The following is a 26,388-nucleotide window of genomic DNA, read 5'->3' as shown; positions in this document are numbered from 1 at the left end:
CTGTCAAATATTCTGAATCAGAACAGATTTGAAATTTGCTTCACTCTACATTGTTAAACGTCCTATATATCACTCCACTGAGCTCATCATGATCAAATATAGGTATATTTTACATTGTTTTCTGTGTAAAACATGTTTTTCTCCATACTACATACACAAAAAAAGGGCAGGTAGCTGTGAAATACAAAAAAAGTGAGAGAATTTAATCGGCTCAATATGTGCACTGATATTAAGAACACAGAAAAGGCTCAGATCAGCAGACACTCTGGATTGCTCTTCTACTGGGCTCTTCATACCATCCTAAAAGTCTCAAAGACAATCTACCAGTGGGACAATTCTTAAGCCTGATGTGATCATGTTCCAGCCTAACTGAGTTTATCACCAAATACATGGTTCAGAGGTTTAAGAAGCATGGGTATAGCAAGGTTTTTGGGATGTTCCATCCCATACATATATTGTCTTCTCTGTATCAATAATGTGAACATCCCATTATTGTTTTGTATGATATACAGCATTTTCCTGCTTTTTCTCTATTTCTAGAGACATGTAAGCATAAACCTCTCGATGCTGCCTGAGGAAGAACACCAAGCTTGAAACGCGTTGCAATCCAGAGCTTCTGCTGATTCATGCCTTTTCTGTTCTTTATGTATTCGTGCACATGCTGAGCATATCCAGTTCTCTCACTTTTTTTCTCCTGTACTGTTTTCTGAGTATTTTCACTGACCTGTTTGGGAAGCTTTTTCCACTCTTTTCCGTTTCTGTTTGTCAGACTACATACAGTATGTCGTTTGCAGTAATGATTTGTTTTTCTTTGGAACATGAATGTCAAATGCTGAAAGTTATTTATATGCTGTATTACCGTGTGTCATGTGATCCCATGTGGGATGGACCATTTTTTATGTTATGACATGAAAAAAAGTCAGAATTAATTAAACTTCCAGTTGAACTTACCAAAGGTTATTATACAGTAACCTGAAAGTAATCACTACTGTAATTTTCTACATCTATATAAAACAGACGATGGGAATAAGACCATTACATTTTAATCAACAGTGTAACATTTTAACTTTTACATCACTTATATCTTGTAGCAGTTTAAGTTTTAGACAAAACAGCTAATTTCAAAAAAACATTTTATTTCCTTGAATTTCACTACGACGGACATCCAAAGTCTTGGTACGTCTCGACCAACTCCTCAATGCCCAAACAGGTTGTTCTGTATTCTGCAGTCTGACACTCTGTGTCTGTAGGCCAGTACTCGATCCAGGTTCTCTTACTAAGCACATACTGATACCTGAGGAGAGCAAAGTTAAAAAACATATTGTATGTTCATGTGGTCAGCTACCTGTAGTAATCTAGATTTAACTTTTTGGATTGAAATATGAACAGATGAAAAAGCATGACTCCCTCCCTTCCATAACAGGTAATATAGCAACAAACTAAGCTGCACATGACAGGCAAACCTGATTTTGTGTAGTAAAAATGTTGAAACTGAGATGATGCTATGAGGAGGGTGCACACACACAAAGAACAAACTTACGATTGCCTCTCCTCATCTCTGTGAATATCTTCGGATATGCCCATGATAAGGAAGGTTTTGCCAATTCCCAGATTTAAAGCCTCTCTGCAGTGTGGATAACTGAGGAATGTGCGCTGGGAACCCTCAGGAATCACATCATAAAGTCCTGTAATTACAATGTAGAAGAAGAGAAAGAAGATCTTTTAACAAACAACTCAATCAAAACAATAATAAAAGACAGAGTTTGATGACGTCATGGGATTGTGGGAGTTGCTGTTTTCATTGTTAAACAACCAGCTTTTGTTAAAAACAGTTCGGATTACTCCAGTGTTCATCGTTCAGCATGTTTCTACCAGGAGCTGAATTATCCACAGAGGTCTCTTCCTCTCCAAAACAAATGTACATGGGGATTAAAACAGGCAAAAACATGGAATAAAGCAGTTTCAGTAAATAAATCTTTATTTCTACGACGCTGTTCGGCGGGCACAGGACGTCAGCCGAGCTGCAGCTAACATTTGCTCAGCTTTTGTCTCTGATACCTTAAAACCCAGACATCCAATGACTAAAATACTTCATCCGGTTGAAAGATATAGTTCATAATGGCCGAGATCTACAAAGTTTATTGTAAAAATGTGGCTAAATACTGAATAAAAGTCAATTTATGACAGTTTCTGGCAAACAACCACTACGCTGATGTATCATCTTGCAGGCGTGTACTCTTTAGTGGGCGCCATTGTGGCAGATAAATACAATGTCATACAATGCTGGGTATGAACCATGGGGGTGTACCAGAGTATTTCTTGACCAGGACCAGTAACTTCCTGCAGTCTCCACTAGTTACCTGCCAATGCAAGCTAAACTATCCAGCTGCTGGCTGTAGCTTCCTGAGAGTGGTATCAATCATCTAATCTCACTCTTGGTAAGAAAGCAATTTCCCAAATATTTCCCAAAATGTCAAACTCTCCCCAAATTTCAAATAGTAGTAGTAGTAGTGGCAAAAAATTGTCACCTTCAATTTTAAGGCACTTTAGTTTCGTTTTGAAGGTTCAAAGCAGATAAATACCCACCTTCCTTGATGACTTGCAGTATCTGCATTGTATAAATGTCGGTGGACCCAACGTCTTCAAAGTTTTCCACTCTCACTTTGTAAACTGAGGACAGACAAGTTGCAGATGTTAGCTCACATACTTACTTCCTCGATCTCCCACTAACACAAATGCAGTCCATTTACATTCTCTTACCAAAATCAATAGCGGTCGGTGTCCTCTCACATAGCTTAGCTGTGCGCTGATTGTTGTTGATTTTACCCTTCTTCTGCATACTGCAGTTCTCTGGACACAGACAATGGGCACAAAACAAATACACAACTTATGACCTGATTAAATAAGCACATGTGCATATCTGTGGATAAGTTGATGGGTGAGTACAGCTGTAATCAAAGTCACAACTTAATTTTGTAAGCTCTGAGCACTGCTCTGATCCTATAGGATCCAGCAGGTGCTTGCTGATAACTACAGTAATGTGCAAAGGTTTCAGGCACTTAATATGTTTAAATTCTTATCCATCACATATTACCATCTGGGAGGCAAATGAACGGTCCCAAATTCAACCTGCAGCATGACAATGACTCCAAACATACAGCCAGAGTCACAAAGAGCTATCTTCAGTGAAAAGAACAAGGAGTCCTGCAACAGATGGTCCCCATGGAGCCTAAAACTTTTGTACAGTATTGTATGTTACCTTCAGGTGATTTACAGTAAACCAAATTCCGGGACCATCTCCTTTGCCAGATCTTAAAGGGGCACTTTACTGATTTTATGCATATTTACACATCTGAGGTGCACTACTCAGCTTGTGAAAACACGTCAGCAAGGTTTGACCATTCTTTTTAGCCATATTAGCAATGTCTGTCAGTTGGTCCACTTCTTTGGTTCAGACTGAAATATTCCAACTATTGAATGGATTGCCATGAAATTTGGTACAGACATTAATGTTGCCCTCAGAATGAATTGTAATCAGTTTGGTGATCCCCAGCAGTCTCAGCTATACTTTGTGTTTTAGTGCTTATTAGCAAATATTAATTCTAAATCGCTGCAGTTTACAGACAAAGCAGAATGATCACCCCCCTAAACCACTGATCAAAATATGCTTTACCTCTTTGAAGCACATTGTTCGTGTTGTTTCTTTTAGAAGAATTTTTGGTGTATGGTTTGCTTAGGTATGCTTGCTGTAGACAGATTTTTTCATCCGTGAGACTTCATCCTGCTTACCTTCAGCACATATGCATACATTATTTGTGCAGAGCCTCAAAACCTGTCCAGCTCTTCTCTCCGGATGGTAGAATTTCACACAACGTGTCTCTGCAATGAGAAAGAAAGATATTTAAAAAATGTTTTCTGCCCATTGCTGTACATCACAAAATAATCATAAAATACTTTGAAAATCTAATTATTTCTGCTTATCCATCCTGTTAATTACTCTGAATTTTTATCAGCAGCAAAGAAAAATGAAGCTCATAGAGGCAGCATACAGTATAAGTGTCTTTGAGACTCACGTTCATAGTATTTATAGACAGACACAGCAGCTGGTTGTAAGATGCCCACTTTCAGCGTCTGATGGAGCCTAAAAGTGATCTCCTCTGGATGTTGGTGAGAAACCTGTGGAGAGATGTAAGACAAAGGTGAGACAGATATAAATAGAGAAAGAACAAGGCAGAGAGAAAAGGGGTAGAAGGAGGTAATACTGATGCCTTGCCTTGTCCAGGTAGATGATGAGTGAGCCTCTTTCTGACAGGACTGTGTTCATCTCATATTTTGCAATGATGCGGGCAGGTCCTCTGGACAACTACACACACAAACATACACACAAACATGATTAGACAACTTCCTAGACCATAAAACACATCTTGTTTTCCTAACCCTAAATACTGACTTTTGAACTCTGTGCATATCTGTAAAGACTCTTACTAAGTCAAGGTCGTTTGTGTTAGCGGTGAAGCCCGTTAGCAAGCCAATATCCAAGATTGACATGGTTGCATCGCGCTCCTTGTCCTTAAACCTGCACACAGAAAATGGACAGAGTATTTTTAAAAAAAACCAGAATAAAACACATGGAGAGAATGAAAGTGAGAAAAGTGAAGCATTATTAAATATCCTTACAAGGCCCCTATGAGCTGTTTTTTTTTTCACAGACAGTGGGCTCCCTTAAATGGCTACATGGCTATATTTTATTTAGCACTTTTATCCTATATTTTAGGTTAACTCATTTACCTGTCAGATGGATTTTGTTTACTTTAGTTAATCATTGGTTAGGTGGCGTATTGAAAGTTCCTGTTGGTGGAAATAATATGTTAACTCTCTACCCACACTATGCGCTAAAATGTTGATGAGAGCAGACGTAGAGAAGAGTGTGCAGTGAAATTCTTTGGATATTAAAAAGTGTAAAAAGTTAATAAATGTGTAATGTGTGTCTTGAGGACAGCAGACAAGTGAAGTGACAGAGTGAACAATCCAGGGACCTGCGTGCCGTAGGTTAACTATTCTTTTGTAACGTCTTGGTGAGTTAATTTTTTCTGCTAAGCTAGTGTAGCTAACTCCTGTAGCTGGCATGAGACAGTCAACATGTGGTTCTGCAGGGAGAGTGTGTATGTGCAATGCAGAGTTGTGTGAGAAACATCTATTACATTTTACTGCTGTGAGATATTAGTGTCGACCTTAAGTTAAAGGGAAATTTCTGTGGTGTGAAAAACCTGAGATGTAAAATGTTGCTCACCAAGTACTTTTCCACTGTGTCATAATGGTGTTAATGTGCATAACAGAATAACAATTCTAGTTTCATACTGCTAGTGTGATAAACAATTTTATTTGTGCATAAGGATACAACATAGAAGTGGAAGCACTTAGCTAAATGTTACTTCTATCATAAAAACATAAGGTGTGTCAGTCCATGGTTAACAAAAGAATAAATTCATGTGAAATGTTATTTCTAAAATGTTAAAATGGTTAAAATGTGTGATCATAATTCATGATCGATGTTAAAAAGAGGAGAAACACGGTTCATAAAAGAAGATATTGTACAGTTAAAACTATTGAACTGATTGTTATTATGTTGTAGTGGGATATTGAGAGTTTAATGATGTGTTGATTTATCATAGCCACAGATAATGGAGACATGACCGAGAGTAATTGCCCTGTTGTCATACAGGCTAGGTTATTGAGACTCCCTCAAGATACCGTGCCTTGGACCTTGGATTCTGAATTTGCTCCTTGATGAAGAAGATGGCAAGCCACTATTTGTACTTCATCAACCCGGAGGAAGACACCTTTCCTTCATCCCCTTATGTGGTGGTGTGGTGGGACTGCGATCCCTTTGCTTTTATTAGCGGGTGCACCCAGAACTATAAACTGACCTAAACACTGAATAGACTGACTACAACTAAGGACTGATGAAACTTGAACATAACAAAGAACTGAACTTTGTTACACCATAAGGGACATTGTCTACTGTACATGGTTTATTAAAATTGGTTATTAAAGTTGAATTGCTTTAAGTTATGTCTGTTATTGGTTTTAATAGTATATTTATCTGCTGAAATATGGGTCTGTAGGAGTATTAGTACTTTGAGCAGTGAGTTGCTGAGCAAGTGAGGCTGTGATGAGATGTCTCAGCCCAGAATGATCATTTGGCTTTGGGTCACAGATGTGCAGAGGTCCATTTGGGCTTTTGCTGGCTTCTTGTAAAATGTGTCAGTGGGGATTCAGGCTTGAGTCTCTTGTGATCTTTTGGTTAAATGCAGAATAAACTTTCCTGATTACGCTTTGTGTTTACTCTGGCTTGAAAGAAAACTTCAAATAAAAGACTATGAAAAATATGAAAATGCAAGGTTTAATCTTAAAAAGATCGATAACTGAACATGTTTTAAAAAGGTTTAAAATATGCCCTTACTTAGAAAAAGGAAAGAGAAGTCTTAAAGGGGTAGTTTCTTACTCATGAGGAGGAGGCCAGCTCAAAGAAAAATCTCTGTGAGGCTATTTTATAAGTTTCAATGAGAGTGGAGTAGTTTTGAATGTTTTTTAAACTGAACTAAGCTGAATTACTGATGAATATTCAATTTCTTTGTTCTCAGGGCCTGCATCTTCGGAAATAAGTGAACTTTTGGAAAAAGTCTAATTCTGTGTTTTTACACGCAAAAATCACACTTCAAGTCACTATGACCAAGTATTTCACATTAAAGTTGTAAACACATTCTTTTCATAACGTTCAAGTATTTCATAATATTTTCTGATTAATAACGATCCTGCTGTAATATAATGAATAAAAGAGTTAAAGCAGCAATTCTGTGAGGTGAGAAACAAATATACATTCAACATAGTTATTTCATTACTTCTGTAACAAAGCATTCAAGGTGACTTCCTAGCTAATGTGCTAATCAATATATGATTAAAGTTAGGTCATTTTCAAGTAATATTGCATAGACTATATAAACACCAACAAGTGAGATTATTCAAACCTATATTTCTAAACTTATCAAAAAGATGACAATATGATAAAATGTAAGATGACCAACTTTTTCAACATCTCACCAATATAACATAGTGCACTTATCAAAGTTACTTTATGAATTTTTAAGGTAAACAATTTGACAGGGCCCATATACTGATTAAACGGCTAATTTCACAGTTATTAAGGTTTGGAATATAACAGGAGTTCATTTTGCAGTGTTGCAAAGGAATGTTCCTCTTGAGATTTGTAACCTTGGGATTGTGTAGATAAAAGGGTCTGTGTCCCATTTAAGGTTAACCTCCACTTAGAGGGTTACAGAGGTCAGTTCTGCAGGTGTGATAAGTTAAAAGAATGATGCACTAAAAGGGCCATACAAGCTTAAAAAGGACAGTACACTTAAAATGAAGCAGGAAAAAAGCAGGAATTCATTATGTCAAAAGAGGTTAAAATTTTAAAAGGTCTTTAATTAATTCATTGTTCATTTCATCCTTTATTGTCAGAGGTTCAGCTATAATGGTATTATCAGTGATCCGCAAAGTAGTCTTAATCTACTAGCGTGAGATCGATTGCTTTTGTCTCCACCCACGTATCCAGGGGAACTCGCGGTGTTTTCTTCATTCGAGTAAACGCTCTCACTGAAGAAGCATTACCGTATCACTCTTGTGATTATTTCTCCCCGTTTCAGGTATGTTGTCGGCATTTGACACTATTAAGGTGGTTGTAATAAATTTTCTAATATGTTTGAGTGTCAAGTGAATGTATGTGTAACATTTCAAGTGAGTTAAAGTAAAGTTTGCCGAGTATGGTAAAGTGTCTGGCGAGCTAGCTCCCGCTTGTTAGCAGAGTTCAACCCATAACTACGCCAATTGCTTCCGCCATTTTGTGAATCCAGTTGTCTACATATGCAGATGTATTTTACACAGTTTTTCTATATTGTCTATTTAGTAACTTTTATAAGGTTATGAGAGGTTACTGAGTTACAGCAGTATATTATTTACCAGTAACAGTAGAGAGAATAGGAATTATGTCTCAAAGAAATACTGTATATTTGTGTAACTTGAATAGGGTATGTATGCTACTGTAACCAGCCTGTTAAGCAGGGTAGCCTATGTTTATTTGTAGATTGTGTATATGTTCAATTATTCATTCGGGTAAACGCTCTCACTGAAGAAACATTACCGTATCACTCTTGTGATTATTTCTCCCCGTTTCAGGGGCGTAACACAGGCCGAGGGTTTACTCTTACCAACTTTGGAATCCAGGCAAGATTACTTTAATATAACTAAAGAACAAGCAGTTGTCAAGGCCTGCTGTGAAACTGGTTCATTGTACCTGAAGAAGGTAAAAAAAAAAAAGTTTTTCTTTTGTTAAAAATGTTTTTTTTATGTTTTTCACTGTATCATCTTATTTTCTTACAAAAGAAAAGTTTTAATGTAAGTAATGTCCTTTACCTATCTTCAACCCCTCCCTACGAACTTAGACACTGGTCCAATATCATTTAACTACCCTGTGGACATAGGCGTCGCAGGGGTTACATAACCAAGCGTCCTCAGTGGTTTTGCCATAATCTGTGTCAATTATGAGATTGGCCAGCAGCTGTCCTATGATGACATCATTGATGACTTTGCTGCTAAAACATCTAGTTTAGAAGATGATGATGATGTTAACAATGCTAAGCTAAGTCCCTTAAATTAAAATAAGTTTTTTTTATGTGTAAACAGCAGCATTTGGTCCCATTTATATGCATATGGAATATTGATGGCTGAAGAGAAAAACCTCCTATCTGAATAATGCACTTTTTTGAGAAAACTAAAAACAAACGTGTTGTTTTTTTTCGCAGAATGTTATTTGTTAAGGATACCCAACACATAATACACTGTTTTTGTACTATATTACTACTATATTATTATATTATATGTTAACAATACTGTAATAACTATACAAACATACAGTAAACAATACAGTAAACAATACCACATATCCTTAACAAATAGCATTCTGCAAGAAAACAACAAGTTTTTTTTAACCCTCCTGTTGTCTTCCCGTCAATCATGTAACTTTTGTCCTCCGGAGTCAAAATTGACCCGGGAGGACAAAAGTCCCCAAAAACACCCAAAATTCAATGAAAGTGGTGATCATTACTTTTACTTGCAAAGTGTGTGTTATGGATCCATCCATGTAATTTTCAGGCGATTAGATGAAAGAAATTCATATTTCTGATATAAAAACATTTGAAAACGGGTCAAATTTGACCCGAAGACAACAGGAGGGTTAAACAAGTTTTCTCAAAAAAGTGCATTTTTCAGATAGGAGGTTTTGCTCTTCAGCCATCAATATTCCATATGCATATAAATGGGACCAAATGCTGCTGTTTACACATAAAAAAACTTATTTTAATTTAAGGGACTTAGCTTAGCATTGTTAACATCATCATCATCTTCAAAACTAGATGTTTTAGCAGCAAAGTCATCAATGATGTCATCATAGGACAGCTGCTGGCCAATCTCATAACTGATACAGATTATGGCAAAACCACTGAGGACGCTTGGTTGTGTAACCCCTGCGACGCCTAATGACCACAGGGTAGTTAAATGATATTGGACCAGTGTCTAAGTTCGTAGGGAGGGGTTGAAGATAGGTAAAGGACATTACTTACATTAAAACTTTTCTTTTGTAAGAAAATAAGATGATACAGTGAAAAACATAAAAAAAAACATTTTTAACAAAAGAAAAACTTTTTTTTTTACCTTCTTCAGGTACAATGAACCAGTTTCACAGCAGGCCTTGACAACTGCTTGTTCTTTAGTTGTGTTAAAGTAATCTTGCCTGGATTCCAAAGTTGGTAAGAGTAAACCCTCGGCCTGCAGAACTGACCTTTGTAATCCTCTAAGTGGAGGTTGATCAATGATGCTCTTCTGCCATCGATATGATGCAGCGATGAAATATGATCCAAAATGCTAGAAATGGCCCTTGATTGCAGGCAATTAAAATTATGGTAAAACTGAGAGGAGAGAAATAGAAACAGAGCAGGGAAGAAGTGAAATATTGAAGGACCATAGCTGGCTAGAAAATTATCTGTATAAAGCCATGTTACTGAAACACAAGTCAGTGTTACGTCTTGATTGTACTCACAAAACGTCTATTTTCAGCTTGTATATCTTCTCATCATCTTCCATTCTATCTGGAGGAGCAAACAGTAGATGAGCATTAGTATTTTAAATAGTTTTTCTCATTAAAGAAACATACTTAAAGAAGATAAAAAGCAACAAATAAAGACTAATATATACAGTGGATGAGACAGAGGGCATCAAATTACCTGGGAGGAGCTGCACAGACAGGTTAAACTGTTGACAGTCACTCTCCTTTTCTTTAGGTAGAACGTAATACAGTGACACCATCTGTCACATAGACAAAGGTGCATTTTAATATTGCATTCATTGTGATAAATGAAATTAAATAATCTGGAATTCCAAAGGGACACATCAATACACAACAGATGATCAGAACAAAAATATTATCTTTTACTTACTGTCAGCGTTGCTTCTCCGGTGCCCTCGGCAGTCACTTTCACATCCTGGTTTATATTATCGAACTGTTGGGATTTAATTATGCACACAAACACACACACACGGGTCAGCGGGGAAATACACACAGAAAGCAGAATGCATGATGGTATGATATGTGTGTTTGTACATGATGTGTGTGTGTCTCACTGTAGATGTTCTGGTGATATGGTAGTTGTCCTTGTTGAAGTTGAACTTGTCAGGGAACGACCTGCCTGGCAATAGGATGTCCACATTCAGATCGTACTCTGGTTCTTCTGCATTTGCCCAGTACTCAGCTACAGCCTGATATACTATCATGGTAGCCTGGAGGGAAAAAGAGTGTGGGGTGGGGGGGGGTTGGGGGAAAGAAACTTGAGCCCATTTGACCTGAAAAAAAAGTGCAGTTGATGCACAAATAGTGGTATATGAATATACAGTATCAAGGTTGACAGAGAGGTCTGTGCTACCTGAGTTGATCCATAGCCTCCGCCCACTCTCTGCTGTTTGTTGAACCATCTCACAACAGGTCTGGCATCCTCAAAGGCCTTTATTAACAGAAGGCAAGAAAAGGGTTGAAATCTGTGCGATTGACTGTGTATTTGATTTTTTAAATCTTAATTCTGTTATGGTTAAATTATTTCCTGTCAGTTTCTAAAGTGAACCATAGATTGTTAGATTACCGAATCAGTTTTTCCTATTATTATTATGACACAGTCATCTTGTTGAGACATGAAACTTGTCCGATAGAATCAATCAATCACAATAAAGCATAATGTCTCCTTTATTTTTACATTTGACATTACTGAGAGACAAATTTCACTGACTTTGGTTTCCAGTCAGGGAAACGCCTCTCTTCACCAACCATCTGCCCTTTAAGTGAGCTAATAAGAATGATGACTCTCTTGTGTGTTTTCTGTAACATGACGTGCTGGTGAAACACACATAATTGGGACGTACTCACCTCGACCTTGACCAAAGCCAGAAGAGCATAAGCTGTGGTTTCAAGGGTGTACACCTGTCCCTTAGGTACAGGCCAGTGGGATAACTCTGAAGGAGACACAGACAAATATTTTTTATTGCTGTGCTTTACCTGTGAAAAGCTTAATCAACTATTAAATCTCCAATCCCTAATCTTAAAATATCTAACCTAATCTGTGAAAAATTAAATAAAAAGCCTGACTGATGAGGCCAGTACTGACATTGATATTTGAAAGTTAAATTATCAGATATTTGTCTTTTAATATTAACACCTAACATAACCAAACATTTCTGATAAAGATCAATTAAAACTTCAAAATTCTTATATTCATACTGAGCAGTGGCAGATTGTAACTAAGTGCATTTACTCAAGTACTGTCCATAAATACACATTTGAGGTACTTGTACTTTACTTGAATATTTCCATTTTATGCTACTTTGTATTTCTACTTAATGTTGTTGTTTTTATTATTGAATTATTATTATTATTTTTACTTCACTACAATTCTTTGCCTCTAATAGTTACTGGTTGCTTTTAGATTAAGATTTTACATAAAATATTATATTTTAATATTCTAACTGTCGTTTAAATTGTCTGCTCTTTTCTGTTTAAAATTTGTTATGTACTTTGTGTGAAAGGTGCTATGTAAATAAACTTTATTACTAATATTATTATAATAAAGAAACATATGATTTTATGATGACACTTATATAATATGATGCAGAGTATTAATCTATGATGAGATAAACTACAACATTAAAATGTTCTTACATGTATTTGTTAGCGATAAAAACAAACAGTATAATATAGGCTACCAATAAAATATAACACTCTAAAAGAAGCCAGTCTGCATTATGAATACTTTTACTTTTACTTGAAGTGTATTTAGCTGATAATACTTCTGTACTTTAACTTAAATAACGTTTGTTCTGGTGGACAATCTATGTAAGTGAGATACTACAATAATTGTTGTGTGACAACACCTGGAGAAACAAAGCTGTAGAGGATCTGCCGGTTCAGTTTGCCTTCATTGGCCAGGGCATATGATGTCATGGCAACAGCATATGGGTTGGTGAGGCTAGGCAGAAGCTTCTCCAGGTAGGCAACAGCTTTGTCTATACTGTCTAGCAGACTCTGGACAGTAGAAGAAGATGAGGGAAGGAGGAAGAAGAGAATGGGAGAACAGGCAGACAGGAAAAATGAACACAACAGGCTTTAAAGCAACTAATTCATTTTCAATATCCACTCTGTATGTTAGAGCAGTATTTGAACCTGGGACAAGACTGGATTGTTCCCTCTCTTACCATCTTCTTTGTCTTATGAGCCATACTGAGCCTAGTTACTGAGTTACTGAGTTGGTTACTGTTTGGGTGTGGGGTAATGATGTTATGCATAAACACAAGAGAAAAAGAATGAGGAGTGTGTGTTTATCTGCTCTATTGTAAGCTGCAATTGTTTGCATGTCTGTCTACAGTACTATCTACACTTTGGTGACGCTTTAGATTACAGCCCACAACGTACAGCTTAATTATCTTTTGTACTAATGGTGTACCAGTACAGTGCATACAGATACATATACGTAGGTACAGGGGAACAAGATGTGACGCTATGGAATAAGGGGGCAACAATTAAGGTAGTTATAAAGAACTTAAACTGTAGTTACTTTTTAACTGCTGGGTACCTATTCTATTAGAGTACCTATTCTTCTACAGAGTTCATTATGGTTCAGCTTTTCCAACTTGCTGCCATGGCTTGCCGTGTAACCATAGCAACCACAGAAACCATAGTTAGGGAAGAGCATTGGGAAACAATACAGGAGTTGATTTTACTGGCATCAGAGTTTCCTGAATGGTACACTTATACACTTGGTTGATATTAGCAGCCTGTGGTGTAGCCTACAGGTTGGAAGGATCGGAGGCAGCTGGGAGCCATTGTGGCTGCATTCTGCCCTGCCGATTCAAAACACAGACTATCAATGTTGTTCGTTTGAAAGCAACTTTATAAAACTAGGACTAACTAGCTCTACAGCAAACGTTAGATTAATTATCTACTTTGCCACAGCTGATAAATTTGCTAGCTTGCAAAACTGATGGTCACTGGCTAGAAATGCTTTTGCCTGCTTTTATCTACTTCTGTCTCATAAACTTTCTGCAAATGTTCAATCTGTCACTGTTACCATTAAGTGCATTATCCACCTGTTGTACATTTTCAATTTGTGCATAAAAAACCCTGAAATTTTGAAAGAGTTTTTACATTTGGCTGAGGTGGAAAAGATGGTATATTGATAAAATCAAGATGCAACAAAGTACAATAGCAACCTGAAGCATGTGACTTAAATGTCATTTAAGCTTCTGCTTCATTGAAGAGACAACAAATACCATGTAGACAGATGAGGAGACTATACTGTTCCCCAGATTAATGCATGTGACAAATATAAATGCCATATTTCCATCACATTTCCACATGGTTTTCCATTGTTTGAGGTTTGACTAGCGTTCTTTCAGTTATGTCAGCTTGTTGCACCCTCATCTTCTGCAATGGTTTCATAGCATCAAACTGGAGAATTAGCACCAGTAACTTTGTATCTTGATGTGCCCGATTCCTAACATTTGAAGTCAACAGTAGTTGATGGAAACATGCATTAAGGCATGCATTCTCATCTTCTTTAGCCAATTTTCTGGAAACACGATTAAAATTTGTGCTACACTGAGTATTGTAAACCACATATGTGCCATGCAAGAATGGAAAGCTTGACAGGCTTAGCAACAGTAACTAGGGGAGCAGGGTTTAGCTAGCGGTCAATTGCTTAATGGTGGTTCGGTGACTGCAGAAAGCTTGCTTTCGCTCATCATTAATTTGTAGTCAATGAATGAAAAAATAAAACTGGTGAGGGAAAAAGATGTTTGCACGTGAGGTACTCACATTCACTGTGGCAGCACACAGTGTGCGTGACTCCTGCATAGCAATGAGGCAGAAGGCCGTCATGGAGGCATCTGAATCTGTGCCACGCACATCACCCTACACACACAGACACACAGTTGCCAGAACCATCATCAATATCAACAGCATGAACATCTCTTTGTGCATATACTGTAAGATCATAGTGATGTGATTGTTTTTGTCTCAGTTAGCTATTTTTAGCATCAATTAAAGACTGATGTAACTGAAATCATTGCACGCACAATCATCTCTCCATAGTACACTTTTCCAACTTCTCTAAACCGGCCATCAGGTTGTTGTGTGTTGAGAATTAGAAACTTGACAGCATCACAGATCTTATCTTTTTCCATTGCCACCAGACCGTTGGCCATGGTAAAAACCTTGGTAACATATGCTGTCAGCCTTAGAGAGGAGAGGAGAGGGTGTAAAAGTTTAGTTAAATTTATTTTCACATGAAATACACCCATCCTCACAAAGTTGGAATCTCAGTTAAGTAGGATGAGCAAACATTTACATATGTGTTTATGAATGTTTTGATGCCTCACCACGTGCTACTTTGGTGATGAGCCCAAACAGCAAAAGAACCATCCGACTTACGGTAATGAAGCTCGTTCTGGTAGCCTGCACACAAACAAAACCCACAACCTTTTCACTGACTGCCATTCAATTAATCTTATCCGATGGATGACAATTTGAGAAGTCTTGTGATCCTCGTTTAAAGTGTATAAGGTCATGTTTTTTTTCTGCAATTTATTGATATCATTTCTGCCAGTCAGTAATGTAGAAATCCAACAGATAGAGGTTTTTGTGCTAATTGTTGTATCTATGTGTGCCTACCGGCTTGGATGTGTTTCAGAGCTTCGCCACGTTTCTGAAAGCCCACAGTCTCCCACTGGTTGGTTTTGTCCAAATATGTGGTTGCAATGACAGGCAGGGTCATGTAGATCATGTTCGCCTCTCCATTGCCTGAGGGCTGGATAATCAGACTACCCATTGACGTCCCACTAATGGCGTTCTCCACCAGTTGACTTACTTGCTCTCTCCCTGCATGCACACAGACACACAGAAACCATAACATTATAGACTGACTGGGAGAAACAACCAAACAAACATGTAAAGGTCCCACACAACCAGTGAAGTCATTGCCCATGAGAAGCAACAACAGTAACAGTTTACACCAGTGCAGTTTTTTGTTTGCCCATACAACATTATATCTCACCTGTCACAGAGATCTGTGTTCTAGTAGGTGTGTCTGGAACCAAATCCTTCTTAGGAATTCTACTGTTGATAATTACTTCTTGTTTACCATCTAAAGGGACACACCATGGTCAAGTTGGAGGATTAATTACCAAGTGAAGAAAACATGATATTACTAAATTATTTTGTTGCTCCTATACTGCAGCCATTTTATGAGTAAACTCATCACACAAACCTTTAGGGTCCAGAGTTATGCTTTCTTTAGATTTAACCAGTACGCCTTCAGGCTGGAGAAACAACAGGACAAACATCAGAGAAAATATTGTTGAGTAATCTTTATAGGCTGGTGTGTAGGAAAATACAATGTGGCTTTCTTGTTCAAATATTGCTCTATCTTTCTCAGTCTGTTTTTCTTATTTTCAGTTGCATTTAAAAAGACTGATATACAGAAAACAGTTGTCTTCTAGACATGCATCAAAGTCAATCGAGTGGCTAAATAGGGCAACTGTACAAACTGATTGCAACTGGTTGAAAGCCTCTTACCACCACCCGCAGCATCTTCCGGATTCCATCACTGAGATACGAGTCTTTAACAGCTGCTTTAACCTCAATTGGGTATTGTCCCTCCTTCATGGGAATAATGATAAAGGGTACAGATCGTGTCGTTTCGGGCCCAACTTTAACCTCCTGACGATACTTTCCACGCTTAGAGGCTGAACTGCACACATGCTCTGCCTCAATCAGATCCACACGCACCTTGAAAACAAGACAAAGATGGAGAAAGAAACTGAGGTATGTGCAGTTGATTGAAGATGAGGATCCCCTCCCTGAGTAGAAGATTCTGAAATACTGTATGTTGATTCTTCTGAGCATCTACACATAATTTCTTATCACTTTCAACAGTTTCAGCCACTGTGTTTCCTTATCTATAGAATAACAACAACATTATTTTTTTCTTAAAGGACCAGTGTGTAGGATTTAGTGTCATCTAGTGGTGAGGTTGTAGATCACAACTAGTTGAATACCCCTCCCGCTCCAAGTGTGTAGGAACACCTATGGTGGACACGAAACTCACGAAAAACGCAAAAGGCCCTCTCTAGAGCCAGTGTTTGGTTTGTCTATTCTGGGATACTGCAGAAAAAAAATGTCAGTCTCTGCAGAGGAGGACCTGCTCCCTATGTAGATATATTCCATTTCTGCTAAGCCTGTTCTGCTACTTACCACTGAATTCTACACACTGCACCTTTAAATAGGGATTTGCATGATTATTGATAATAATAATGATCAGTATTAGTTTAAGTCAGTTAACGATGAAGACCCCATTTGAAGAAAATGTCATGCTTTAAACTGTTTCCTAAAAGATCAATTTGATCTTAAGAATGGAAAGGCACACAGCAGATATTGCAGTGAGACATCACAGTTATCACAGACTGGAGAAAGGATTGCTTCTTGCTTTACTTTCATTTATTATCTCTCTTTTTTGCCACATGTTGAATGTCAGTCCAATATTTACTTTTGTTTTTGCCCTTCTGTTTGCAAACTCTCCAGAAAAATAATATGATTTCATCAGCTTCCTGAATGTCCTTAAACACCAGAGCAGAGAAACATAGACTTACTGTGAGATAGTCTGGGCTGTAGTTGTGGAGAATTGCCTGAACTTCTACCTGCTCTCCACGGACAGCAGAGTAAGGCAGCCTGAGATCAATGAAGAAATCCTTCCGGACAATTACCTCTAACGGATCGCCAACACAGATTCCTTAAAGATGGGACGGATTAAAAGAAACACAACAAAACAAGGGATGACAGAAGAAGAAAAACAAGTGTGAGGGATGGAGAGACAGTACAATAGAGGGCTTTTGGCTTTAAGGTTAAAGAGGCACAATTAAAGCACAAGACAGATTTTAGTCACTGAATCCTCACCATTGGTTCTTGACAGACTAATGCCAGTCAATTCCCAGGTTGTGATTGAGTCTCGCAAAGGGATATTACTATGATAGACTATTTTGTCACTGAAACATAGAAAAGTGTTATCAGGTTGACAGGTAAAAGGTCATTTTAAATTCAAGTGGTGTCACGAAATTAGTTATCAGTATATTTGTATGTGTTTATAGATGTCAGTTGACTCACCAATTAGGTTCTTGTGGAGGGCAAGCAGGCAGTGTGATATCTAACCACAGCCAACTTTCAGGGAATTTGGTGCGAGTAATAATCTCATTGCTGTCCATGTAACTGTCATCTTCCTCACCTGATGAATACATTTAAAAAGGTTACTATTTTTAACTGGGAGACAGTGATTGTTTTCTAGCTTGGTGGTTATTGGGTCGTTTCAGCTGCGGTTCTTACTTAAGCTGGATGCGACGGCTGTAGTGGCACGTCTCCTCCTGCTGGGGGTCGGACATTTCAATTCTGGAAATGCAACACAGACTAAATCTTTAAATGATGATCAGTGGCTGACTGTTGAAGTCAACATGGAAATGTCCCAAAAACTGCGGTTCACCCAAATTACATAAAACATATTTTCTCACTTACCCTAGTGGTATTTGGCAGGTAGTTTTGGAGCTTATGATATCTGTTGCCTATTCTTACTTCAGAGTCCCTGAAACCATCTGCATGGCAAGATACCTTATCTTGGCTGACCTCCAGTGGTTTAACTTCTTGATTTCAACAATAAAGTGAAATCAATCAAATACCACAAAAGGGAAATATCATGTAATTTGGGTGAACAAACCATGTAAAGAGCAACTTAAAACTCCCTGAAAATCGTGTCTTTGCTGACCTCTGGTGGTTTAACTTCTTCTCTTCCTGCAGTGATGCACAGGTATACTCAATGACCCAGTGATATCACTGCTGGGTGTGGCTAAAGGTGCGCATTTCTGACCACACCCAAGCTGGGTTTGGTTGGGAATGGATGAATGAGATAAGTAGGAGGAGGGAAAACAATGAGACTACATATTAAGTAGTATCACCTTGTCTATAGGGGGTCCCAGAACCGGTGCTGGACTCGAATAACAGCCCAGCATCGTAGAACACACTCATGCTGTCCTTCCCTCCACCTGGTGTGCAGCCTGTGTCGTACTTCTCTATTTGGTCCCACACCTGAGCAGTAAAATACAAACATACAAGGGTTAAATTAAACAGACATATCAGTAAACTCACATGACAAATTGCATGCCAAAAATCTGCTGCATGAAAATATCCTACTGGATATTATTTGAAAGCACAGACTAACACACCTGTATACTCTGTATCTATCTTTAGAGAGAGTATTTATCTGTACTTTAGAAATACTGAAAAGGGAACGTGTGTATGTTATTTATGTCTTAAACCGAGATTTTGCAATGAATCCCCTTTCAAATAGTTTGGAAAATACAGATAGAATAAAGAAATTGCCTTTTTCTGGGTGAGGCGGTGCTTGTTTAGGGCATAGACGCCTTTGTCAACTGCCACCAGTCCCACTACGGCTCCTGGGTCTCCTGTGACCTTTAGACCAAACATCCTGCGAGGCTCATAGGTTGGAGCAGGTCTTGATGATTCCAGCTTCAGCTAGATGTGAAGGAAAGGACAATGAAGGAAACATGCAGATTTGTACTTGTTAAAGCAGTTACATTAAAATATATCCTAGAACTTAAATCAGCTTGAGTGTGGGTGGATTTTTCATTAGTTCAATTACTTCAATGTTGTGTGCCTCACCGAGCCCATGCAGGAGTCCTTGACATCCACCCAAACAGAGTCTGATACCACTTCATTGTCAACTGTATGGTAGTAGGCTATGATGCGGAATGATGGCAGCATCTCTTTGGTGATGGGCAATGGCAAGGAAATCAGTATTTGTCCTTTTAACTGGTGACGGCCATGTTTCACCAGCTGACCTCTGCTTAGGATCTGAGAGCACAGATTTGAACATCAGCACTCAGCCAACATGTGTGTACATATTGGCAGATTGCAGGACAAAAACTTTCAAGCGTGTGCACAAACACACACACACACAGGTATGAAACATTTCTCACCAGGTATGTGATGTCTTGAGTTGGCTGCCTGTTGAGGATGAGGTTGATTTTCAAGTTGTCCCCTAATTCCATCTCAGCTGTATCCACCCCTACAAAAATTACATTTTGTGATTATTACTAGACACGGCAGAGATCTTGGCACTTAGGCAGCACTGCCGCTGCCATCCACATCTTCTTATAAAACCTTATGTTGTTTCAGGATGCTTCTTACCTATGTGGATGTAGTTATTGTTTTTGGTAGTATATGGGAGAGCTACCATGGTGGCTGATGCTTGCCTTTCAGGTAAAATGCGAGGATCGCTGGTCTTTGCCTGCGTTTGGACACGCACATAAGTAAGTGTACACGCACAGTTAAATAAATATATGCACATGAAAACAATTAAAGAAATAGCAAAAAGATTTGTACCCATAGATGAACATCAGTTGACAGAACAGAAAAGGACCTACAGATAATGGAGTGACACAGTATAATAAAGGCCGGTTATCGCTGCCAAATTCAAAGTTTTTGAGCTTGCAAATATTACGGCTTTGTCCTATTTGAGGGCTGTTTTAAATCTTGCCACTTAATTGTTTTAAATAAAAAAGTGTTCCTTTTTCTCTCCTGAGTTAAGGCACTTTAAACTGACATCCAGCATCAACTGACGCTACAACTCAACTAGTATTATCAACAGCACTAACTTCACAGATAAACCTGTGCCTGGCTTTTTGTCAGTCTTCTCCCCATTGAGTTTTGCCACCAGGGGGCAGAAAAACATCAACATACACAGCCTCCACATGCGGTATTACTGGCTTATAAATTTATAATGATGATAATGATGATAATATTGATCAACTTTCATATCCAGCAGACACAGAACCACATTAGCCTTTATTTGGAGTTACATTTCTGCCCACCTGATGAATGTGAACCTAATACTCATTCTCCTTTTAGCTTAAAAGTTGTAGATTTAAGCTTCTGTTTGCCAAACCTGGCTGTAAAGACTCTCAAAACATTTTGGAGACTTACAGTGATCGTCAGTCTTGGGGCCTGTACATCTGTATTGACGAAAAGCTTGACCATGCCATCGGATGCAGTGATGCCGTGCACCTGGCCTGGATCGACTACCACAACAACACGTTGTGCTGGAGTCTCATCAGGATTCAGAACTTCAATCTGCCATCCAAGACACAAACAGCTGAACAATCAGAAAAGATCTAAATATCTCTAAAAAGACATATTATTAATGGCAATGTAATGCTATTAGATTACTTTGGCTGCAAACTGCATAAGCTGGGCACTAAATATTATGACTTAATATATAGTGACCCTGTGCGTTTATTTGTGAATTTCTACTGTGTAAAGATCTGTTTTGCATCATAATGATCCAGACAAATTGAAGCATTGCACTAATCAGTTACAGTTTTATGGACATTTAGGGAGCATTAAACAGTGTGTGGCTTTTGAAACAAAAAATAAGAAAGAAAACAATAATTGATGGTATGAAAGTTGGGCTCAAACAGTGACTGTATTTCAGCAGTGAAATATTTTCTGGAAAGGGTTTATTCATAGAATTATTTACCGTCACATCAAAGGACATTCCTGGTTTGAAATATTTGGGTGTTTTCTTGAAGTGGATGGTGTAAGGTGATGTGACAATCTGGATGCCTCTCAATTCTGCCTCCACCATTTCACTACCTGTGAGATTATGCAGAAATATATGCATGTGCACAAAAAAAACTGATTACTCAAGTATTTTTACACATTTTTGCTTCATTCATGATTAATCGATACAGAAACAATGTAAATCCATTAAATGTATTTATTTATCTCGATATGGCATTTTTCTTTTCTTTCTTTGTCTTTCTTGTGTTGGAAATTTTTAGACGTTACTGATGGTTAATTTGAACTGTTATACCTGTTGTGCTGCTAAGTCATATGATTCTCACATGATCAAACGTACTGAACAGGCAGAAACACAGTCTCTCTTTCTTACCGCTATCTGTCAGCACGCTGACAGCTACATATATGGACTTCCCCACCAGCTCATTGATGTTTGGGAAGGTCTGTGTGATGTGCTCTCTCCTCAATTTAACCTGTCCAAGACCATTCTCGACCTAATGTGACATAATACAGAAATGCATCTTGAAATACAGTCAGTGTACAATTGATAGGAATTTAGTTGGGTGTGTAAATTCTTATGTTAATCTGGCTTAATTCTGAATACCTCTCTCTGAATATAACAATTATAACTGACATATGGACAACAGTAAAATCCCAGATATTTTTCATGTTATGCAGTCTTGCAGATTTTGTAGCACTGGTAAAGGCCAGATTTGGGTTTGGCCAGATGTGCTTGTGCATATGAGAGATTAGACACACAGAGTATGACAGATAGAGATGCAGCAAAAGTGTTAGTATGCACTCACCGGCACTCTCTGAAGAGAGCTGGGAAAGCTGTTCTTTTGACCCTCCTGCACAACCCCAAACACTACGTAGGCTGTCCCGTCCACCTCTTTACCAAACAGATACCTAAAACCACAAGAGAAAGACACATTTTAATCAATCAAATAAAACAGGAGAGAGTTAGAATAGGAACTATTACAAAGAGATTAGTCAAAACACCTTTTACTTTCTCCTCTAATCCAATCTACCAATCAAACTCATTCTCCAAATCCACAAAACAAGAACCTGCACTTACGTAGCTTTAATGTCGACGGTGAAGTCTTTGCTGTCCGCATAGAAGAAAGCGGTAAGAGGCATCAGTTTAACCTCAAATCTGGGCAGCACTGAAAAATTGAAAACATTTTATTGGATGTCTAATCAAGTGTAAGTTGTATAGGTTTTTAAATGACAGTTCAAGTAAAGAGGGACTCACTGTATTCTTTGACCTCAAACTGTGTAGAGAAGCTCTGCTGTGGGTGGCTGTGGAACCTGGTAACCACCTTCCACAGTCCGGGACTTAACACACACACACACACACACGGACAAATACTTCAATAATCAAGCAAAAGATTAAAATATTAGTAGTAATAGTCCAAACCTCAGATTCAAGTTATTTATGTCTTATACAAGTTTAGATATGAACAAATGAGCTGCTGCAACACACTTTTAGTGTCCTACATTCAGGTTGGCCGACAAACTACACAATTGTTAGAAAGATACCTTTGTTTTACCCCTGTTTAGACTGATTATTTAATAGGATTAACTGTACTATGATTCATTTACAATAAATATTCAGATTGAAATAGGCTGGATATGATAAATTACCATACAATTAAAAGGAATCATTTTGGGAAACAAACAAATTTGCCTTCTGGTGGAGAGTTACATGAGAAAATTGATACTTTACCACTCTCATATCTGTACACTAAATATAAAGCTATAGCCAGCAGCCAGTTAGCTTAGCTTAAAAGACTGGAAACAAGGGGAAACAACTAGCCTGGCACAGTCCATAGATAACAAAATTCACATGTTCACTATCTCACTAATTAACATGTTATATCTCATGTGTTTTGTTTGTACAATAACCTAAGTCTGAAAACAATAATTTGCCTGGGGGGTTGACCATTGGGCCAGAGCATTTCTTGCCTCCACGCAATAACCTCCTGGAGTCTGCGCTGGTTGCCTGTCAATTGCTAACTTTTTACTTTCAGACTTAATGCAAACCAGACTAGCTGTTTCACCCGGTTTCCAGTCCAAATTGTTACATGTTAAAAATGTTAAATTCCCCACTAACACCTGCCAACCACAACAGAATGTACCGTAATGCAATTAAAGTAAAATAAAATACACACCTGACAATTTCACCCAGTCTGAACTTTCCAGAGTGGATGCCTGATTCCAGAGAAACTGGATCAAATGATCTAATGATGCCTTCAGGGCTCTAAAAATATGCAACATTGAACAATGATTAAAACAAGATTAAAAATGAGCCTTGTCAGTTTATACATTTATTGAAATCATTCTATATTTTCAACAAGTCCTTTGTTTACTGTCCATAAATCTGATCAGTCCTTGGACACTGTCTTAAACATTTCTTAATTTTTTTTTTGTCTACCTCTCAGGGAGAGGCTGCAACACAACCACTAGAGGGAGACATTTATTTTTATGAGTGGGACGTGTGTCGGAAGAGATGAAACAAAGGAATACAAAGGTCATTCAGGTATTTAAGAAGCATGCAGGGAGAAAAAGTGGAAAGTGAAAAAGTGAGAAATGATCTCACCTACAGTTGAACAGTGACAGCTCATTACAATATAAAGTTGAATCATTACCACAGTCTCAATGGCAATAGAAGTATCAACTTGGGTTGCTTCATCTCTCTCTACTGGCTTCATACTGGGCGTCACTGCAAACATCCTGTAATGTACTGAGAGACAGAGAAGAAGTCATGGTGTATCTATTTTAAGTTTTCACTTTATTATTCCACTTATGCGAAAAGAAGAGTTCATTTTACTGTAGTTTTTGCATGCAGTCACTCTTGAAAAATGAACGATGTGCTAGTCAAACTGTGATGCTCTCAGAGATGATTGGGATTTTTAGGAGGGGAATATTAGGGGGAGCATTTCCTTTCTAGCAGGTGTTTGTATTCTCTATTTATTAAATATTTTTCAAGTTTCTTTTTTTCTTTTCTCATTGTTAAAATGTATTTATCTCTTGCTTTAAAGACCTTAAAAATTATAGTTCATCTTAAGAAGTCTATCCTTCAATTTTGAAATTGATATTGTACATTATCAACACCAGTAAAAAATGCTTTCAAAATATTCTTTATGAACACTAAAGAAGTAGTTCATAATGTTTATTGTTCAATTTTGCAACAGCTTAATACATTCTACCATCTGACATAGATTGGGTGATATATTTTCTAGGGAGATACCTTAGCATACCTACAGATATTTTCACAAGGGTAGACGTTGTGTTTCTCAGCAATGATGCGAACTTACCTTCGCTGTCGGGGGTGTAGAGGGTCTTGTCGGTCTGGATGAAGATGTAGCCAGACTGGAAGGAGACTAAGACGACTTTCTCCAGCAGATGGTTAGGGAACTGAGCTTGCAGGTACACATACTGCTTCATGTTAGGATCCTTACTGAATTCCCCAGCAGGGATCTGAAACCAGAGACATAAACATTACGTGAGGAGCAGAATTGATATGCCATGAGCATTTATAAATGCTAAATCTATTGTTTGTGGTCTTGATAGAGAAAATGATTTCTACAAATTAAGTGATGAATGCAGGCAAAATACAAAAAGTCAAGTATTGTGTAAGAGTAACATACAGTATAAAGTACATACAGTATTTATTTTACCGTAATTTGTCCGAAGCTCTGGAAACTGTTTGCTCCATTAAGGGTCACAGATGTGATTGCCAGCATTTTGGTTTTGGTTGGATGGCTCAACACTTTGATTTCGACCCTGATGTCACCTCCGGTGCAATCTTGACACTCCACAAAGATGTTTTCTGCTGTTCCTACCCGCAACAAGTTGGGGGCAGCCATCACTTGTCTGCAGAGCAGTGGGGACAGAGAGAGAGACAGTATCACTGCACTGAATCATACTGTTGCTCAGGATGCACTGACTTACTGACAAACATGGTCTTTTTTATTGTAAGGCACTATAACCCCCACATACATGCTAATGACAATGAGGTTTGTCACTATTTAAACACAAGATTTACTGCTGTAACCCTGTGACACATGTTAATGCCTTAGTGTGGACATTTTCTTACAATATTTGTTTCATTTAAAGGACTTTTACAGACTTAAAGAGTTAGAAATGTCCAGAATTTCACATTGTTTCCATATTTTTCCTTTCTTATTTCTTTAATTGTCTTATGACCCCTCAGGTTTAATTTGGAACCACTGCTTTGCAGCCTGAGGATCATCTGATCTAGCATGGACTTCAAACACAATGAGTAATCTATTTATTATCTTAACTAAAATCCAGCACTGGATCAGTAAAACTGTTTGCTGTGTGTGGTGTACTGCATCACTGTGCAAACTCAGAGCAAATGTGGGCCAACTTGCTGGCATCATTTGAAAGACCACATTACCTTGACTTATGAAACTGTAAACTGGTCCACTGACCATTTTGTAAGACACAAGTGAAATTAGCACTATGTTAAACTGATACACGCGCAATATGTCCTTCATATCCATACACTTTTTAAATAAATTATAAGTGTAGAGAACCACTGATCTTGTTGTTGTGCTCCTTACAGTTTCACCACAACAATTTGAATATCAGGAAGCTGAGCAAACAAACTGCATATTTTGTATTTTTGTTTTGTCTGTGTTAATTAAATCTCAGGAAGAGTGCATGAAGGCAAGCTAGGTCTACTTACAATGGAGCTCCATCAGCCAGAGAAGCCAGGGAGGCAAAGGCCAGAGAGGCCAGCAGCCACAGTGCAGCTCTACACATCCTCCTACCCGATCCTGATCTGCCGTCAATGAAGACTCTAGCTCTGCAGCACTCTCCTTCTATCCTCTCACACCTCTACCTGTCCTCACTACCGTCTCATCCGTCCCCCTCTCAAAGGTTTCTGTACACATGTGTAAACACAACACACACATGATTTCCCAGCAACAGTTGAGAAACTGCTCAGTTCTGATAAACATTGAAGGGTAAACAGAAAAAATCAATGAGGGTTTACATACTTGACTAACTTCTAAACGCTGTTGATTAAACAGTTCTTTGCAGAATTAAATAAAAACAGCAATTTCACA

The 26,388-nt window shown here is 38.0% G+C and overlaps 1 protein-coding gene across 1 annotated transcript; it reads right to left on the bottom strand.

The window, feature by feature from the left end:
• Positions 1 to 1,027: 1,027 nt before the first annotated feature.
• On the bottom strand, positions 1,028 to 26,388 carry LOC121906945 (complement C3-like). The gene is made up of 42 exons (XM_042426197.1): positions 26,007 to 26,388; positions 24,973 to 25,168; positions 24,610 to 24,772; positions 23,941 to 24,035; positions 23,464 to 23,552; positions 22,545 to 22,627; positions 22,368 to 22,455; positions 22,096 to 22,198; positions 21,663 to 21,783; positions 21,249 to 21,364; positions 20,696 to 20,842; positions 19,901 to 20,000; positions 19,690 to 19,778; positions 19,373 to 19,564; positions 19,073 to 19,225; positions 18,649 to 18,778; positions 18,026 to 18,088; positions 17,810 to 17,927; positions 17,603 to 17,691; positions 17,299 to 17,438; positions 16,226 to 16,438; positions 15,918 to 15,969; positions 15,705 to 15,794; positions 15,323 to 15,529; positions 15,031 to 15,106; positions 14,728 to 14,887; positions 14,468 to 14,563; positions 12,529 to 12,679; positions 11,528 to 11,613; positions 11,034 to 11,111; positions 10,735 to 10,890; positions 10,551 to 10,613; positions 10,338 to 10,419; positions 10,154 to 10,202; positions 4,486 to 4,576; positions 4,274 to 4,363; positions 4,074 to 4,176; positions 3,790 to 3,879; positions 2,761 to 2,850; positions 2,587 to 2,670; positions 1,541 to 1,685; positions 1,028 to 1,294 (listed from the first exon to the last, which is right to left on the bottom strand). The coding sequence occupies exons 1-42, from the start codon at positions 26,081 to 26,083 to the stop codon at positions 1,153 to 1,155; spliced, it is 4,746 nt and encodes a 1,581-aa protein (XP_042282131.1). The 5' UTR covers positions 26,084 to 26,388; the 3' UTR covers positions 1,028 to 1,152.

Source organism: Thunnus maccoyii, chromosome 2, assembly GCF_910596095.1.
Source record: "Thunnus maccoyii chromosome 2, fThuMac1.1, whole genome shotgun sequence".
Lineage (NCBI taxonomy): Eukaryota > Metazoa > Chordata > Actinopteri > Scombriformes > Scombridae > Thunnus > Thunnus maccoyii.
Note: the sequence above shows the minus strand (reverse complement) of the source record. Positions and strands in the feature narration are given on the sequence as shown.